Source organism: Miscanthus floridulus, chromosome 8, assembly GCF_019320115.1.
Source record: "Miscanthus floridulus cultivar M001 chromosome 8, ASM1932011v1, whole genome shotgun sequence".
NCBI lineage: Eukaryota > Viridiplantae > Streptophyta > Magnoliopsida > Poales > Poaceae > Miscanthus > Miscanthus floridulus.
In genome coordinates, this window is record NC_089587.1 from 199,145,878 (window position 1) to 199,161,613 (window position 15,736).

Consider the following 15,736-nt stretch of genomic DNA (forward strand, 5'->3'; position numbering starts at 1 on the left):
ACGACGGAGACGGACAGGCATAAAGGCAGGCGAGCGTTGGAGGCAGGCGGCTGCTCCACGTTGTTCCGGAACTTTCCGCTCCGCCGTCCCGCTCCCGAGAGCAGCACCGCCAGCATAAACCGGCGACGCGCTATTAATCCAGCCCACAAGCCGTCACTGCGAGCCAAGTATAGCAGGCAGGCGCGGAACGGAAAGGGGGTCGAGCGGAGTAGCGGCGGTGTCCATCCATTTTCGAGTTTAGCGTTTGGGGTTGCCGGCGGCGGCGAGGGCGAGGCAATGGACCAGGCGCGAAGCAAGAGCGGCCTGCGGTCGCACGGGTCCGGCGGCAAGGCCTCCTCGCAGCCGGGGTCGGGGATGCTGGGATCCCCGGAGGACCAACCGATACTGGCCGACCGCGGCGGCGGCGACCGCCGGGAAGTCGTCGTGAAGATCGATGGGAACGGGAACGGGCGCGCGCCGTTCTCATTCCATGGCGCGGACGCAGGCGGCGACGGTGGCGGGGGGAAGGCGGGGAATGCGACTTCCGGCACGAACTCCACGGCGACCACGCCGCGGACAGAGAGCAGGCCGAGGTCGAGCGAGACCAGCTCGCCTCGGTCACCGGCCAAGGTGTGGCGGGAGGGGAGCTACGAGTTCTGGAACAATGATGGTGGCGGCGCCGGTGCCCGGGCCGGCGCCAACGGGCGCCCCGCCGCCACCGAGGCGTTCAGCTTCAAGAACCGTAAGCCGCAGGCGTCGTCGCCTTCGATGTCGCCGCAGCAGCAGCAGCAGCAGCCGGCGGAGGTCGGCGGCGGCGTGGACCCGCCCACGCGGCTCATCGGCAACTTCCTCCGGAAGCAGGCGGCGTCCGGCGGGGAGATGTCGCTGGACCTCGACCTGGAGATGGAGGAGCTCGGGAGGACGGCGCAGCTGCGCGCGCACCCGTCCTTCTCCACCTCGCTCGAAAGGGACGGGCGCGTCTCGTTCCAGGAACCCCAGAAGCGGCACTCCACGTCATCCTGCTCCTCCGATTCCGACACCGACGACGGCCGGAAGCGCCGCGGCGACGACGGCGAGGTCGTTCGGTGCACGTCCTCCTCTACTGCTGCGGGAGCGGGGCCGTTGCTGCGACTCCAGACGCGCTCCCGGCTAATGGACCCGCCGCCGCAGTGGCAGACCGCGCCGGCGCCGGCGCCGGCATCGGCACCTGCCGCGTCTCCTGCCTTCGACGAGGACCGGAAATCTTCAGGCGTGCGGACTCCTACAAAGTCGGGCCGCCTCTTCTCGGGGCTTATGTCCGGCAACAAGTCCGGCCCCATTGGTGGCAAGTCAGGTCCCATGGACGAGGAGGAGGACGACCCATTCGTGGACGAGGACATCCCCGATGACTTCAAGCGTGGGAAGCTGGACGCTTTGACCGTCTTGCAGTGGCTCGGCTTGTTCCTCATCATCGCGGCCTTGGCTTGCAGTCTCAGAATAAAGATCTTGTCCACGAAGAAAGTGCTGGGTTTGCACCTCTGGAAGTGGGAGCTCCTCGTGTTCGTGCTCATCTGTGGCCGTCTCGTCTCCGGATGGGTCATCAAGATTGCCGTCTTCGGTGTCGAACGCAACTTCTTGCTGAGGAAGCGTGTGCTCTACTTCGTGTATGGCGTGCGCAGCGCCGTGCAGAACGCTCTCTGGCTCGGCCTGGTGCTCGCATCTTGGCACTTCTTGTTTGACAAGAACGTCCAGCAGGAGACGAACTCTCCAGTACTGCCCTATGTGACGAAGATACTATTCTGCTTCCTTGTTGCCACGCTCATCCGCCTTGTCAAGACATTGCTGCTCAAGGTACTGGCCTCGTCCTTCCATGTCTCCACATATTTTGATCGGATTCAAGAGGCATTGTTCAGCCAATACGTCATCGAGACACTCTCTGGGCCGCCACTAGTGGATGAAAACCATGTGCTTGAGGAGGTTCATGAGCTGCAACGTGCAGGTGCAACTATACCAAAGGAGCTGCGTGATGCAGTACCAACCAAACATGTGTCTGGGCAGAGGAACATTCAGTTATCAGGGGTCATGCCTAAGGGAGAAGGTAGCAAGCAGCTGTCGAAGGAGAAAGGGGAGGGGATCTCTATCGACGCGCTTCATAAGCTCAACCAGAAAAACATCTCAGCTTGGAACATGAAGAGGCTGATGAGGATTGTTCGATTTGGGACATTAACAACTATGGATGAGCAGATACAACAGGCAGCAGGTCAGGGGGATGAATCAGCGACACAGATACGAAGTGAATATGAGGCAAAGGTAGCTGCCAAGAAGATCTTTCACAATGTAGCAAAGCCAGGTTCCAAGTAAGTCTTTCTTTGTTATCTTAGTTAGATGTTGCAGGTTCCATTATTGCAAGTCTTTTGTTTAGTCATGATGCATATCAACAAATAAAGTTTTATGGATGTAGAGAAATCAGGTTGTTATATAAACCAGTGATGCAATTATTTGTTAAATATACTGTTCCAGTTACCGTTATAGTACTCTGCTGTTGTCTAATGTTACATGCAAATATGAACTGCAGAAGTTCAAAAGAGTTATTAACCAAAATGCTCCTGCTTCAATAGTCCAAATGTTGGAGTTCATAGTGTAACAGCATGTTGCTCTCATTCAGATTATTGACTTTGAATGTGTGAAACATGCAGGTACATATACTTGTCAGACCTGATGAGATTCATGAGGCAGGACGAGGCTGTTAAAGCAATGAATCTTTTTGAAGGAGCACAGGAGCACAACAGGGTCAGCAAGAGGTCTCTCAAGAACTGGGTGGTAATGATCTTATCACTGCACTTCACAGTATGGCTGTATGGGGTCATAACAATCTCCATGTGACTTTCTTAACATTGTCGTATGGATTTTCTGTAGGTGAATGCATTTAGAGAGCGCAAAGCTCTTGCCCTTACACTTAACGATACAAAAACTGCAGTAAACAAGCTGAACCAGATGGCCAATGTCGTTGTGGGGATCATTGTGTTTGCTCTTTGGCTTCTTATTCTGGGAATAGCAACAACACATTTCTTTGTCTTCCTCAGTTCACAGTTTCTCCTGGCAGTTTTTGTATTTGGGAACACATTGAAGACAGTTTTTGAGGCAATTGTCTTCTTGTTCGTGATGCATCCCTTTGATGTTGGTGACCGTTGCGAAATTGAAGGTGTTCAGGTATTTGAAATCTCTTTGCTCTTTGTCCACCAAATATTTCATTGCACTCGTTGGCTTAAGTTTTCACTACCTTGATTTCAGGTGGTGGTTGAGGAAATGAATATCATGACAACGGTGTTTCTCCGATATGATAACCTGAAGATATATTATCCAAACAGTGTACTTGCAACGAAACCAATTATGAATTACTACAGAAGTCCTGACATGGGAGAAGCAATTGACTTCTCCATTCATGTTGCAACTCCTGTTGAGAAACTGGCCCTCATGAAGGAACGACTACTGCGGTATGTATCCATCTTCATCAGTTGTTTTGTTCAATCAGATTTCCCAAGAGAGTCAACAGTAGAGATGCCAGCCCTAGGCCCTGGCTCAGTTTAAAGAGGGCTTTTATCTGAAAACCTTTCAAAGTAAACATGTTTTGAAAAATATCAGTATGAAGCCAACAAATAATTTGCAACTAGAGTATATAGATTCATACCTCCTAATCTATTTTACTACACTCAACTAATTATCAGTTCCGTTTGTATTTCCAGCTACATTGATAACAAGAAGGAACACTGGTACCCGGGTGCGATGGTTGTACTCCGGGACGTCGATGACACCAACAAACTGAAAGTATCAATATGGCTGCGGCACACGCTCAACTGGCAGGATATGGGTATGCGGTTCGTGAGGCGAGAGCTAGTGCTCCAGGAGATGATCAAAGTCCTGAAGGACCTCGAGATTGAGTATCGGATGCTGCCACTTGATGTGAATGTTCGGAATGCACCTGCAATTCAGTCCACAAGGATGCCTACAACATGGAGTTATTCGTGAAGCGGTGACAGGACCGGACCATTTGGCCATGACATTGCAGATGAGGACTTGCTATCTTCATGGATCTTGGTGGCAGCGCAAGTGGTTTAAGCTGCAGGTGCTTGGTAGCAAATAGAGGTAGAGAATAGCGTATTAGCATGTAGAGAGCTGTTAGCTGTGCCTGCAGTCGTCACTTGTGCACCTTGTAATTACAGCACTCTCTCTTGCGTGATGATAATTTTCTGTACATTTGATGGAAAATGACGGCTTGGAAAGAGAAGTAATTCAAGATGGCATGGTATTGTGTACGCAAATGTAACCTGCCTGATTCCCGGTTGCCATCACCGCTGACCGTTGTGAAGATGCTCGGCCCGGCAAAGCAGAATGGCTGGAACGAGCATGCCGGATGCGACAGCGGCAACGAAGAAGATGCTTTACTTGGGTGCGCATTGCGGGATGGTGGAGAGATGGCAATGTAGTGCTCTGTTCTACTTCTATCTGTGAGTTGTGACGAATACCTTGTGTACAAAAGTCTGAACTTCTTGCAGAATTCGAATTGGCAATGTAGTGCTCTGTTCTAGCTGCGTTGTGACGAAATACCTTGTATACTGAACTTCTTGCAGAATCCAAATTTAGAATATTAGGTTTGGCGAGGTGAACCTCACATTTCTCATTCGATAACTTAAGATTTTACACAAAAACGGATGTTTTTCAGTTTCATTTAAGAGCTTAATCTATCTATCTACCATGGTGGTTAATTCATCCAAACTTAAACAGCAGAAGAACCGAGTGGTTGCATGAGCATGAAGTGAGTGAGACCTTCCATTCATTTACCATTTTGTTTTATTAACTTACTACAAACATCTTACCCAAAAAAAAAACTTACTACAAACATCAAACCCAGTTTCGAGTTCTAAACATCTAATGCTGGGACTGGGATAACAATTCTCCATATGAACCAGCCCCCGAACTACGAGCTTCAGAACATCTAGATAAAAGAAGGATTAGATCTATGGCAGATAAAGCTCTCACCAAACTCCTGGACCATATACATCTCACTAGCTCGAGGCCTCCAATGTTCAGTAGCAGCTGCGATCGTCCACTCTATGGAGTTGCCGCCGCACCCTGGAGCTCAAACCCTCTCTCCACCGCGTAGTCCACGAAACTGTACAAGGGCAGCACCCGATCGCCATACTTGTCCCCGAACCTGTCAGCCTCTGTCTTGGCCTGAGCCGTGAGCTCCTCCACAATGCCGAGCGCGCGGTCCATCCCCAGGGAGCGCAGGACGCTGGCGTTGCTCCTCATCTTGCCGTTCCCCGACGCGCTCCGGACGTCGTCGACGAGCTCGTACAGGACGCCGATGGTGCGGCCGTATCGCCGCAGCGCGGCCTCCTCGTCGGGCCCGGCCCCACCGAGCATGGCGCCACAGGCGGCGGAGCACTCGGCCATCTCGCCGAACTTCTTCGTCAGGACCTGCATGACCTCGGCCTCGCCAAGGGCGGTGGCGCCGGCCAGATCGAGGAACTGGCCGGCCGCCATGCCGGTGGATCCGACGGCGCGCGCGAGCTCCGCGAGGACGCGCAGGAGGACGGCGTGCGGGACCGGGTCCGGGGACGGGGTGTGGGAGATGACGTGGGTGTAGGCGAGCGGGAAGAGAGCGTCCCCCGCGAGGACGGCCATGTCGGTGCCGTACGCCGCGTGCGTGGACGGGCGCCCGCGTCGCGTCGGGGCTGCGTCGAAGCAGGGCAGGTCGTCGTGCACGAGCGACGCCGCGTGGAGCATCTCCAGCGCCGCGGCGGCCGGGAGCGCGGCCGCGCGCGGGCCGCCGAGGAGCTCGCACGCGGCGACGCAGAGCACGGGGGGCGCCCGCTTGGCGGCTCCCTCCTTGACGGCGCCCGGGAGCACCGCGTAGCGCATGGCGGAGTGGATGCTCTCCGGAGGCTGCATGGGCATCGCGGCGTCGAGTTCGGACTCCACGTCGGCGATCAGAGAGGTCCAGTAGCGGCGCAGGTCGAAGGAAGCAGAGGCCGCGGGAGCGGCGGAGGACGCACGGGCGGTGAGCAAGCGGCGGGAGTTGGAGGAAGGGAACTTGGGGATGGGGAGGGTGATGAAGAGGGAGGAGAGAGCCATGGCGATGGAGAATTTGGGAGGATTGGGGTTCGGATGTGGTTTCCTGAACTTGGGTTGGGTGCGTGGTGACTGCGATAGTGCGATGTCGTCAGTCGTTGGATTGGTTTTTTCTCCGCTCATCCCCAGTATCAATATCGAGGCCTCAGCAGTCAGCCCTGCAAGGAAATGTTGGGCCAAAATTACATTCAGCCAGGCCCATTCTTGTTTCATAATTAAAATTCTTGCGAGACTCTATCACCGAAACCCATCTTTGATAATGGCACAATTCCAAAAATTTCATGTTTAGCTTTCGTCCAATCAAGGTAGAACCCAGATAAATGGATGCTTGTCAAGTACTCACTCTGCTTTAAATTTTCGTTTTATTTGTCTTATTGAACTTTAAATATTTAAACAAGTTTATCATAAAATATTAACATATACAAAATAAAATAAATTCCTTATTAAAATGTATCTCATGGTGTATATAATTTAGGCGTCTTCAGCCTTCTGCATGGAACTTTCGTGGATTTGCACGAGACTTCCGTGACCACACACTAAAGTTTTGTGGGAATCCGCAGAAGTTCCGCTGTCTGCTAACCGCTATTTTCGAGTCTAAGTTTTGTAGGCCTATTCACCCACCTCTAGGCTTTACATCGATCCTTTCAAGTCCACCTAAGGTTGTTAGTCTATTAACAAAATCAAACTAGGGCCTTTCACACCTCTCTTGTTATGTCCTTACTTTGGCCATTAGAGGTAGATTGTATCCTACTCCAACACAACGTTGATTATAGTTTGGAACTACAAAACCTTCTATAGCGCCACACCTCCTAAGTCATGGATTGTCCATCCAAGCGGCCTCCCATTTTTGTTAACCTCACAACAGGCACATAAAATAGCCACTCATTTAAGTTGAGTGAAGCTCCACTCTATCTTCTTCGCCGAATTGACCTGTTATTGCACCTAACATTGATCGTGTGCCTTGAAATTTACTTGATTTAGTTGAAATATGGTTAGACCAAGTTCAATTAAATCCAACAAAAATAACTAGCTCATTATTATTGGTACGGGTAGGTCAGCCGTTCAACAAACTTTGTGTCGATGAAACGTAAGAGCGCATTTACTAGTTTAAATAAAAATATTAATTTATTATACTAAACAATTATCATTAGATTCGTCATGGGATATACTTTTATATTATATCTATTTTAGATCATAAATGTGAATATCACTTTTTACAAAATTGGGTAAATTTAAAAAAAAATTGACTAGATTTAAAATAGTTTGACTAGTATCATATTTTGGACAAAACTCAAGATACCTTTGTTCTGGCTTTTACAAGGAGTCAAGGAAAAGGCTCCTAGTGTCCATGGCTGTGAGGTTCATATGATTCGAGACTTCATAGCGTTTTCTATTACAGAGGGCGGTCAAGTGTCTTAATCCACTTCAATAAAGCATTATGAACCTATTTTAGAGCCACTGCGTAATAAGAGAATGATATTATTGGACAATGGAAGAATGACACAATCATAAACACATATATAAAGAACAAAAAAAAAGGGAGGAGCAACAAGCATATGTTCTAACCCTATTCTGAATAGGCATCCCCCCCCCCCCCCCCCCCCCCCCCCCAATAGATCATAAACTGACTCGAGACATGAAAAGTTTTTTTCAATAGATTATAAACTGACTCGAAAGGCTATGTTGATGTTGTATTATAAACTGACTCGAGACGTGAAGAGTGTGGCACCTCCTTGGTCATTGCACTCAATAAACTGACTCGAGACATGAAAAGTTTTTTTCAATAGATTATAAACTGACTCGAAAGGCTATGTTGATGTTGTATTATAAACTGACTCGAGACGTGAAGAGTGTGGCACCTCCTTGGTCATTGCACTCAAAAGGGTATGAAGGGCTTTTCAAGAAGGCCTCGTCTAAAAATATTTTCAGGATTTTTTAAAAGCTTTGAAAAGCAAGAAAGAACAGATCTAGCTAGCATAGAATGCGCGGTAGCATGGTGATCCTGCCCAAAGCAGACAAAAGCATCATATGCGTCATTACCAATCCCAATGAACCCTGCAGGGTCAGATGGTAGCATTTGTTCAGCGACTGTCACACCAACTTATATTACATTACCGGGGTACTTCAATCTTCAATCTAGCGTTTTTTTCCTTGCCATCTTATGTTTCACATAGCACACACTGCTATGATCAGAAACAGTTTCCCATGTGTCAGCTACCGGTCACCATCTTCAGGCCTTATATACACCGAGGGAAGTGGGTTTCACCAACGTAGCCTCCAGCCATCGCCCTCTGAACATTTTTCTCAAACTTCTTCGGGTCATCGCGGAGAACAGCTGCTGCATCATGGTTCAGGGGGTCCTCGTCATTAGGTTGCTGCAACATGATATTTGAATATGATTAGCAACTATAAGATGCCAAATGATGAAACAAACATTGTATAAGTAGCTTCTGCTCCATAACACAAATGTAAGTGAAACAATGTCAAAAACAGTGAAATAAAGTCGAGATAAATCTTCTACCAGAACTAAACACAGATCTGCTTTCATAATGATGTATTGTTGTATTTCTATTCCTATACATAGCAGCTATCTACCAGAACTGAACACAAATCTGCTTTCATAATGATATTGTTATATTTCTATTCCTATATATAGTAGCTATCTCAGCAACTCACCGAGAAAAGAAGATTCAAACCATACACAATGGTGTTGATGTTCAGGACTGGCTTCCAATCTTCACGCAGAATGTTCAGGCAGACATTTCCATCCAAGTCAATATTGGGATGGTAAACCTTGCATGTTACAAAAACTGAACATCAGTACACAGAATGACAGGTTACAATCGAGAGTTGAGTTATTTTACAGATGGAATTCTTCCTAGTTACCTTAGTCTTGCACTTGACTTTAGGAGGTTCATGCGGGTAAGCTGGAGGAACTTGGAAGGTAAAAACAAATTTTCCACCCCTAATAATAGGCATTTGCACATTAGAAAACAAGGTTAGTAATAAGGCATGTATATTGAAACAGGGGAAACAAAATTAAAATTCAATAAAAGTAATTCTGAGTTCATATCCCGAACTTCTAAGTAACTTCGTAACTTCTGAATAATGAATTCTAGTTCGTCCGTGGTGAAAAAAAAAATCCCAAAGTTCTGCTTCTAATTGAGTAAAAGCAATATCTAAGGATCAAACGTTCACCAATCCAACTAAAAAAGCAAACCACCAAAAGCCAAAAGGGCAAATCTCCTCAGTTTGCTTCAGCAGGCAATTAGGAATGTTGTGGTATGATAAGCAAGAATAGTATTGTTAATGGTGTTGAGTAGTCATCACCCAGGCAGAGCCTAGGTGTCCAAGCATGCGCGCTAACACAATAAGATGCCACAAAACCTAATAATATCCAGCAAAGCATATCATTCTATTTGGCCCAAGAGGAAATATATCAAAATTCCTAAGAAAGGCCACCCTAACAAGAGTATGCCCCTCCATGCTCAAAACTTTATCTAGAAACCATTCAATTCCATTTTAAATCTATATGGAGTAGATGCACAATGGGATATCTACATGCAAAATTAGGATAAAATGGGTAAAGTGCATGATGAATATCTACGTGATGAATTGCATGAGAAATTATGCCATTCTCCTCAGGACCACTTACATGTAGTATCCTTCATCAGGCTTAATAGTGCACTCAAAGTTCATCAGATCATCCTTGCCATTCGGAAAAGTAATCTTAGTTGTCTTGGGAAGGTTAAGTTCAGCTATATCTGCCAAAAAAAAAAAGTGAAGTGACACTAAATAACCACCTAAAACAACAAATGTGCAACACAAGAAAGAACTAGTCTTAAGATATACAGAAGTGTCAATGCAAGTTAAGAAGAACTAAAAAATAATGGCGAAAAACAAGAAAGCATTCAGTAAGCCACTAAACAACACCACATTGCCATCGTGATGGGCCAACAGTGAATCAGACATACAATGAAGTTTAGAACAACACGACTTTGAAAATGACAAACCTTTGTGGAGACGCAACTCCCCTGGACTTTGCTTCTTAGCAGCAGGCTTTCCATTTGTATTCGCAGCATCACCCTTCTTCTGATCCTTTATCTTAAAAAGGTTTATCATTTTCCCTATGCAAGAAACTAATCAGTTAGCATAGTCAACTGATATAAATAAGCATGGCTCAGCTTCATCTGAATTTGCCAATAGTAGCCATGGATCATAATCCAATTTGCCTATAATAGCCATGGCCATGTAAGCAGTTTCAAGATTAGCATAGCATGATTCTTGAATTATTTCCTTCTTATCATTTTCCGATGCAAAGCAATAATCAGATTGCTTCATCTAAAGAATTGATATATGAACTCACATGGAACCTGAGAAAAGTGGTAAAAAAAAAACAGAACGGCATGTAAGAGTTATTCAACAGAAGCATAATATTTCTATATGGCGCTGCAGAAACAATCATCGCTTGATTCCGAAGCAGCTCAGGCAGCAGGGGCGGATCCATTAAAGGGACATGGGTGTACACATGTACACCCAGTAATTTTTGCAAAAACTTCGAAGTTAGGAGGCTTGTCATCAAATAGCTAAATAGCTTTAGGTTAGGGTTTCGGTGCTCCTCTTCGCACGGCATGAAGGGAAGAGAAGGGGTGGGTGTACCTGGTGGGTGATCGTCGCCGGTGAAGAGACCGACGAAAGCCTCAGCACCTGGCTTAGGGCGGCGGCAGCGGCGGCCCACCAGTCGTCGGAGAGGGAGAGGCGGCGACCGGGCGAGAGAGACAGACAACACGCGCGGAAGGGGTGGTGGGCGGGCGGGAGGGGATGCCGTGACGGCCCGCCCAGTCGGGGGACTCGGGGTGGTGGGTGTTGGACGCGGGCACGCAACGAGAGCGCACCCGCACGGGCCTTCTTCTGCGCGTGTTTCTAATCACACATTTCTTTGGAAATTTCTTTATTATTATTATTTTCTTTCTCTCCCTTTTTATTTTTTTTCTTGATTTCATATCTCTCGTCTTCATGAGACACTACCAATGGCTAGTACAACATCTATTTTAAATAATAGAAATAATAGTGATATTTATGAGTATACAGAACATTGTAATTAAGTAAATGAAACTTTTTATATTTTATTAAGGCTGAACATTTTTATATTGCCATTTTCACAAGAACATATAACAATTTCACAAACCAATAACATTTATAACAACATTTTCCTAAAATAGGGATAATTTTCTTTCTTAACAATTTTCCAAGTGAACATGAATTTTTGTGTGCAAAGCATAGAACAATGGTTCCGTGAACCAGGAACATTGCTGTCCTCAATAAAAAAAATGAGACGAACTTATTAAAAAATGTTTTTCATACTCCAACGAGAACTAATAAAGAGTACCGACACTTTAATATCTCGTGAAAAAGTTGGATCTTCCTAGCACTCTTTTTGCATTCTACAATTTACTTTCTAAGGATTTTTATGTTGTGGTAGGGTTAAAACTACAATAGCCGCACTTTGTTTACCTTAAATGATTTTGGCTAGGTGTGGTGTTTTTATCATCCGCGAGGCACAAAAGAAAGTAGAGGCATACAGTGACAAGCCCATAGGAAAACCAACCGAAAATAAAGGTATACAAGTTGAAAATACAGACCTTGTTATGAGGCAAGAGCAAATGAAGGCTTGACGTGATATGATACGAGTAGATATAGTCTGACCATAGATACAATTATGTATTTAGGAAATATTGTAAAATAACAATAATGCATAGTTAAGAAAACTAGGAATGTTGCCACTCTTACATGAGACTAGCTGTCCTTTATGGAACAAGCTGTTTTTTCCTACAGGTAAAATATTTTTACCCCTTTAAAGTAGAATATTTTTCTTGGTTACAAACAAGTGGGAAAGACTGTGGGGGCGCAGGGGGTGGTGAATGGGAGGCGTTGGGGTCGCCTATACAGGCTCAGCAGGGAAGTAAAGGGCCCTGAATAGGAGCAGACTAGATCATAGGGAAGAATCAGTCCATTCAAGTATTCTCATAATGCAATCCCTCCGTCCAGAAAAGAATGCAACTACGTGTTACGTGCCAGCAAAAATAATTCATGTTTAACCAAATTTCTAGTAAATACTATTTATATTTACGCCTCCAAAATAATTTATTATAAAAATACATTTTGAATTAATCTAATGATATTTATTTGATATCATAAATTGTCGGTGCAGAAAGTGACCAACAAGTAAATATTTATAGTTTTGCCGCACGTTGTGATCGGAGGTGGCCTAGCGCTCAATGACACAGGGTTTATACTGGTTTAGGCAACGTGCCCTACGTCCAGTTTGAGTCGGTCGGTGACTTTATTCCTGAGCCAAGATGCTCGAAGTTTGCAGTGGGGTTACAAACGAGAAGGAGAAAGATGGGGGTACAAGAGGTCTGGCCGGGCTCCGATCGGAAGGGCCAAGAGCGACAGGAGCTCTGCTATGAGCTAAGTGTCTAAGCGTGTGCTTGTGGTTCGAACCTGGCGGTTCTATGATTGTGTGCTGGTGAACTTGGTCGATCTAACGAATCTGGAATCACTTTGATCAACCTGGATCCACTTGAATGTTGGGAGAGAGCTCATCCCCTTTATAGATGAAGGGCGTGCCTTACAAACGAGAGGAAGAAAGTACGTATGCTTCTAAGTCTTGTTGTCCATGCTGGCGGGTACAGGATGATGGTAGACGACCACAATACTGTTGGATGTCGAATGCACGTGGGGGGTTACGTCGTCTAGTTTGGGCATGGCAGACGTCGATGCCTGCCACACTGTTGATACCTGAGGTAGGCAAGGGTTTTTTATCATGTTCATCTGGTACAGCAAAAGCCGGTGCCCACAACACTGTTGATGCCCAGGGGCATGTGGGGGGCCTTACTGTATGGGAGTCAATGGTGCCCACAAATACTGTAGAGGAAAATGTCGGCGCCTACAACAATGTTCGTGTCAGGGAGGTTGCAGAATACTATTTCTGTAGGTGTATAGGGTACGGTCCCTGGTATCGTGGTTTGACTTGTGCGCTCTACCTTGCTTTCTCCGTTCGTTCCCTGGTCCTTTCCGAGCGGGTGTCCCCGGTCGGTTGGTCCCAGTCGGTTCTGATCGCGCTAGTCGGAGACGAGCAGTGAGCAGGGTTTTTGCATACTCCGGTCAGAGACGTGGGGTCAAAGTCGGAAGTAGTGTTTTTGGCCAGGCCTTCCGGTCGGAGAGGCCGTCCGAAGGCAGGCTGGAGACCGAAGTGAGCCCTCCAGTCGGAGAGGTGGGCCAGAGTTGAAAAACGAGCGTTGCTCCTCCTCGGCCAAACCTTCGATCGGTGATTGGATCGCTCTTCTAGCCTATTGTTTAGATACTTAGGCAAGCCCATGAGTCGCGTGCTGTCTGCTTAGGCTAAGCCTTTGTTTAGAAAGCCGGTCCACGAGGGACCCTGGGTATATGAACCTAACAGGAGCCCCCGAGCCCCCAAACAGAATCATCTAGGGGATTTTTGTCTTGATAGCGGGTGCATGCGAGCGCACCCGCGGATGTAGCCCCCAAGCCCCTAGGCAATTTGGGCAGAATCGTCTGGGGGATTTTTCATGTTGCTAGTGGGGGAGGTTTCTATTTCGTCAGCGGGTGCGCGCGAGCGCACCCACGGGTTAAAAGCTCTAGTTTGGTTTTGGTTAATTGATGAAACCCTAAGTGCTAACCTAGTTTATCAAAATGATTATGAGATAGGTAGCACTACTCCAAGTGATGAAGCAATAGCGAAGATCATGACAATGGTGATGGCATGGTGATGATCAAATGCTTGAACTTGAAAAGAAGAAAGAGAAAAATAAAAGGCCCAAGGCAAAGGTATAAATAGTAGGAGCCATTTTGTTTCGGTGATCAAGACACTTAGCAAGTGTGATCACATTTAGGTAAGATAGCCATACTATTAAGAGGGGTGAAACTAGTATTGAAATGCGGTTATCAAAGTGCCACTAGATGCTCTAACTCATTGCATATGCATTTAGGATCTAGTGGAGTGCTAACACCCTTGAAAATGCTTCTGAAAATATGCTAACACGTGTGCACAAGGTGATACACTTGATGGTTGGCATATTTAAGCAAGGGTGAAGAAGTTAGAGGTGAAAAAGAGTTAGTCTTGCTGGTCACTGAGTGACCGAACGCTGGTCTCAGAGGGACCGATGCGTCCGGTCAAGTGTGGCAGTGTAGACGCCAGCGTTGGTCATCAACCGGACGCTGGGTCTTGGACTGACCAGACGCTGTGGTCCAGTGTCCAGTCCTATTGTCGGGCTACGCAGAAGAAAGTCACTGTGAGACCGGACGCTGGCAGGGTCCGGTCAAGCATGACCGGATGCGTCCGGTCGAAGAAATTCGTTTCTAAAACCTTACTAGAAATGACCGGACGCTGGAGGCTGAGCGTCTGGTCAGTTTGTGCGCTGCGTCTGGTCAACAGATGACCATTGATGAATAGTATTTGAAGCAGGGGACATGTGGCATGTATCACGTGACCGGACGCTGAGGGCCAGCGTCCGCTTGATTGGACCGGAGCGTCCGGTCACCCCGCGCTGTGCCTAGTGAAGGGTACAATGACTCTATTTTGTGGGGGCTTCTATTTAAGCCCCATGGCCGGTTCAAGCTCACTCTCTTGGATATTTGCATTGACATAGCAACCTTGTGAGCTTAGCCAAAGCCCTCCCACTCATCTCCATCATTGTTTCATCATCATTGTGAGATTGGCAGAGAATCCAAGTGCATTGCTTGAGTGATTGCATCTAGTGGCACTTGGCATTCGTGTTTCGCTACAGGATTCACTTGTTACTCTTGGTGGTTGCCGCCACCTAGATGGCTTAGAGTAGCAAGGATCATTGAGCGGAGGTTGGTGATTGTCTCTGGCTCCGATCGTGGTGATTGTGAGGGATCTTGTGCCTTCCTCGGTGGAGAGCCGAAAGGTAACTCTAGTGGATTGCTCATGTCATTGAGTTACCTCTCTTGTGGGTAGGTTCTTGCGGTGTCCAATTGTGTGGATGAGGTTCGTGCAACACCTCTTAGCCGTCGAACCACCAAGTGCTGGTCGACGTAATGGGGACTAGCGTGCCGGCAAGCACATGAACCTCAGGAGAAAAATTGATTATCTCTTGCCCTTTGGTATTCTCCTGGTGATTGATTTAGTATTCATCTTGTAATTGGTTCACTCCTCTATACGATGGTATAATCACCCTACTCACTCATTTATATTCTTATAAACTAGTTGTGGCAAGCTCTTTAGTGTAATTAGAATTAAGAGCTTGCTTTGTTATTTTAAGTTTCTAGTGGAGCTCTTTAGAGTAGCAAGATTGAGAGCTCTTAGTGAGTAGTAACTTTGCAAGTTGTGTGCCTGGTAATCATTGTAACTAGAATTATTGGATAGGTGACTTGCAACCCTTGTAGAGCTAGAGCAAGTTTGCATTTTGCTATTTGTCATACTAATCAAATTGCTCTAGTTGATTTGTAGATTTTTAAATAGGCTATTCACCCCCCTCTAGCCATATTAGGACCTTTCGCGGGTGTAGCCCCCGAGCCCTCGAGTGATTCGGGCAGAATCGTCTGGGGTGTTTGTTAGCGGGCATGAGTGCGTGTTTTTAGTCAATACGGAATTGTTTAA

General features: G+C 46.9%; 3 protein-coding genes across 3 annotated transcripts; 1 reads left to right on the forward strand and 2 right to left on the reverse strand.

Moving 5' to 3' along the window:
• Nucleotides 1-267: 267 nt before the first annotated feature.
• LOC136474534 (mechanosensitive ion channel protein 6-like) lies at nucleotides 268-4,212 on the forward strand. The gene is made up of 5 exons (XM_066472105.1): nucleotides 268-2,315; nucleotides 2,655-2,778; nucleotides 2,875-3,168; nucleotides 3,250-3,452; nucleotides 3,702-4,212. The coding sequence occupies exons 1-5, from the start codon at nucleotides 277-279 to the stop codon at nucleotides 3,982-3,984; spliced, it is 2,943 nt and encodes a 980-aa protein (XP_066328202.1). The 5' UTR covers nucleotides 268-276; the 3' UTR covers nucleotides 3,985-4,212.
• A 544-nt stretch (nucleotides 4,213-4,756) lies between these two features.
• LOC136474535 (heterodimeric geranylgeranyl pyrophosphate synthase small subunit, chloroplastic-like) lies at nucleotides 4,757-6,175 on the reverse strand. The gene has a single exon (XM_066472106.1). It carries the CDS (start codon nucleotides 6,091-6,093, stop codon nucleotides 5,068-5,070), a length of 1,026 nt encoding a protein of 341 aa, XP_066328203.1. The 5' UTR covers nucleotides 6,094-6,175; the 3' UTR covers nucleotides 4,757-5,067.
• A 1,865-nt stretch (nucleotides 6,176-8,040) lies between these two features.
• On the reverse strand, nucleotides 8,041-10,911 carry LOC136474536 (NEDD8-conjugating enzyme Ubc12-like). Its single transcript, XM_066472107.1, has 6 exons — nucleotides 10,750-10,911; nucleotides 10,104-10,217; nucleotides 9,746-9,854; nucleotides 8,977-9,055; nucleotides 8,767-8,883; nucleotides 8,041-8,465 (listed from the first exon to the last, which is right to left on the reverse strand). Exons 2-6 carry the CDS (start codon nucleotides 10,210-10,212, stop codon nucleotides 8,328-8,330), a joined length of 552 nt encoding a protein of 183 aa, XP_066328204.1. The 5' UTR covers nucleotides 10,213-10,217; nucleotides 10,750-10,911; the 3' UTR covers nucleotides 8,041-8,327.
• Between the last annotated feature and the right edge of the window lie 4,825 nt (nucleotides 10,912-15,736).

Bases quoted from the DNA above. Each gene is read 5' to 3' on its own strand.
- LOC136474534 (XM_066472105.1), top strand. From the start codon at position 277: ATGGACCAGGCGCGAAGCAAGAGCGGCCTGCGGTCGCACGGGTCCGGC. The intron at 2,779-2,874 runs GTAATGATCTTA...GATTTTCTGTAG, and splicing joins GGTCTCTCAAGAACTGGGTG to GTGAATGCATTTAGAGAGCG. The intron at 3,453-3,701 runs GTATGTATCCAT...TTGTATTTCCAG, and splicing joins ATGAAGGAACGACTACTGCG to CTACATTGATAACAAGAAGG.
- LOC136474535 (XM_066472106.1), bottom strand. From the start codon at position 6,093: ATGGCTCTCTCCTCCCTCTTCATCACCCTCCCCATCCCCAAGTTCCCT.
- LOC136474536 (XM_066472107.1), bottom strand. From the start codon at position 10,212: ATGATAAACCTTTTTAAGATAAAGGATCAGAAGAAGGGTGATGCTGCG. The intron at 9,855-10,103 runs GTTTGTCATTTT...TTTTTTTGGCAG, and splicing joins GGAGTTGCGTCTCCACAAAG to ATATAGCTGAACTTAACCTT. The intron at 8,884-8,976 runs GTAACTAGGAAG...GTAACATGCAAG, and splicing joins AAGTCAAGTGCAAGACTAAG to GTTTACCATCCCAATATTGA.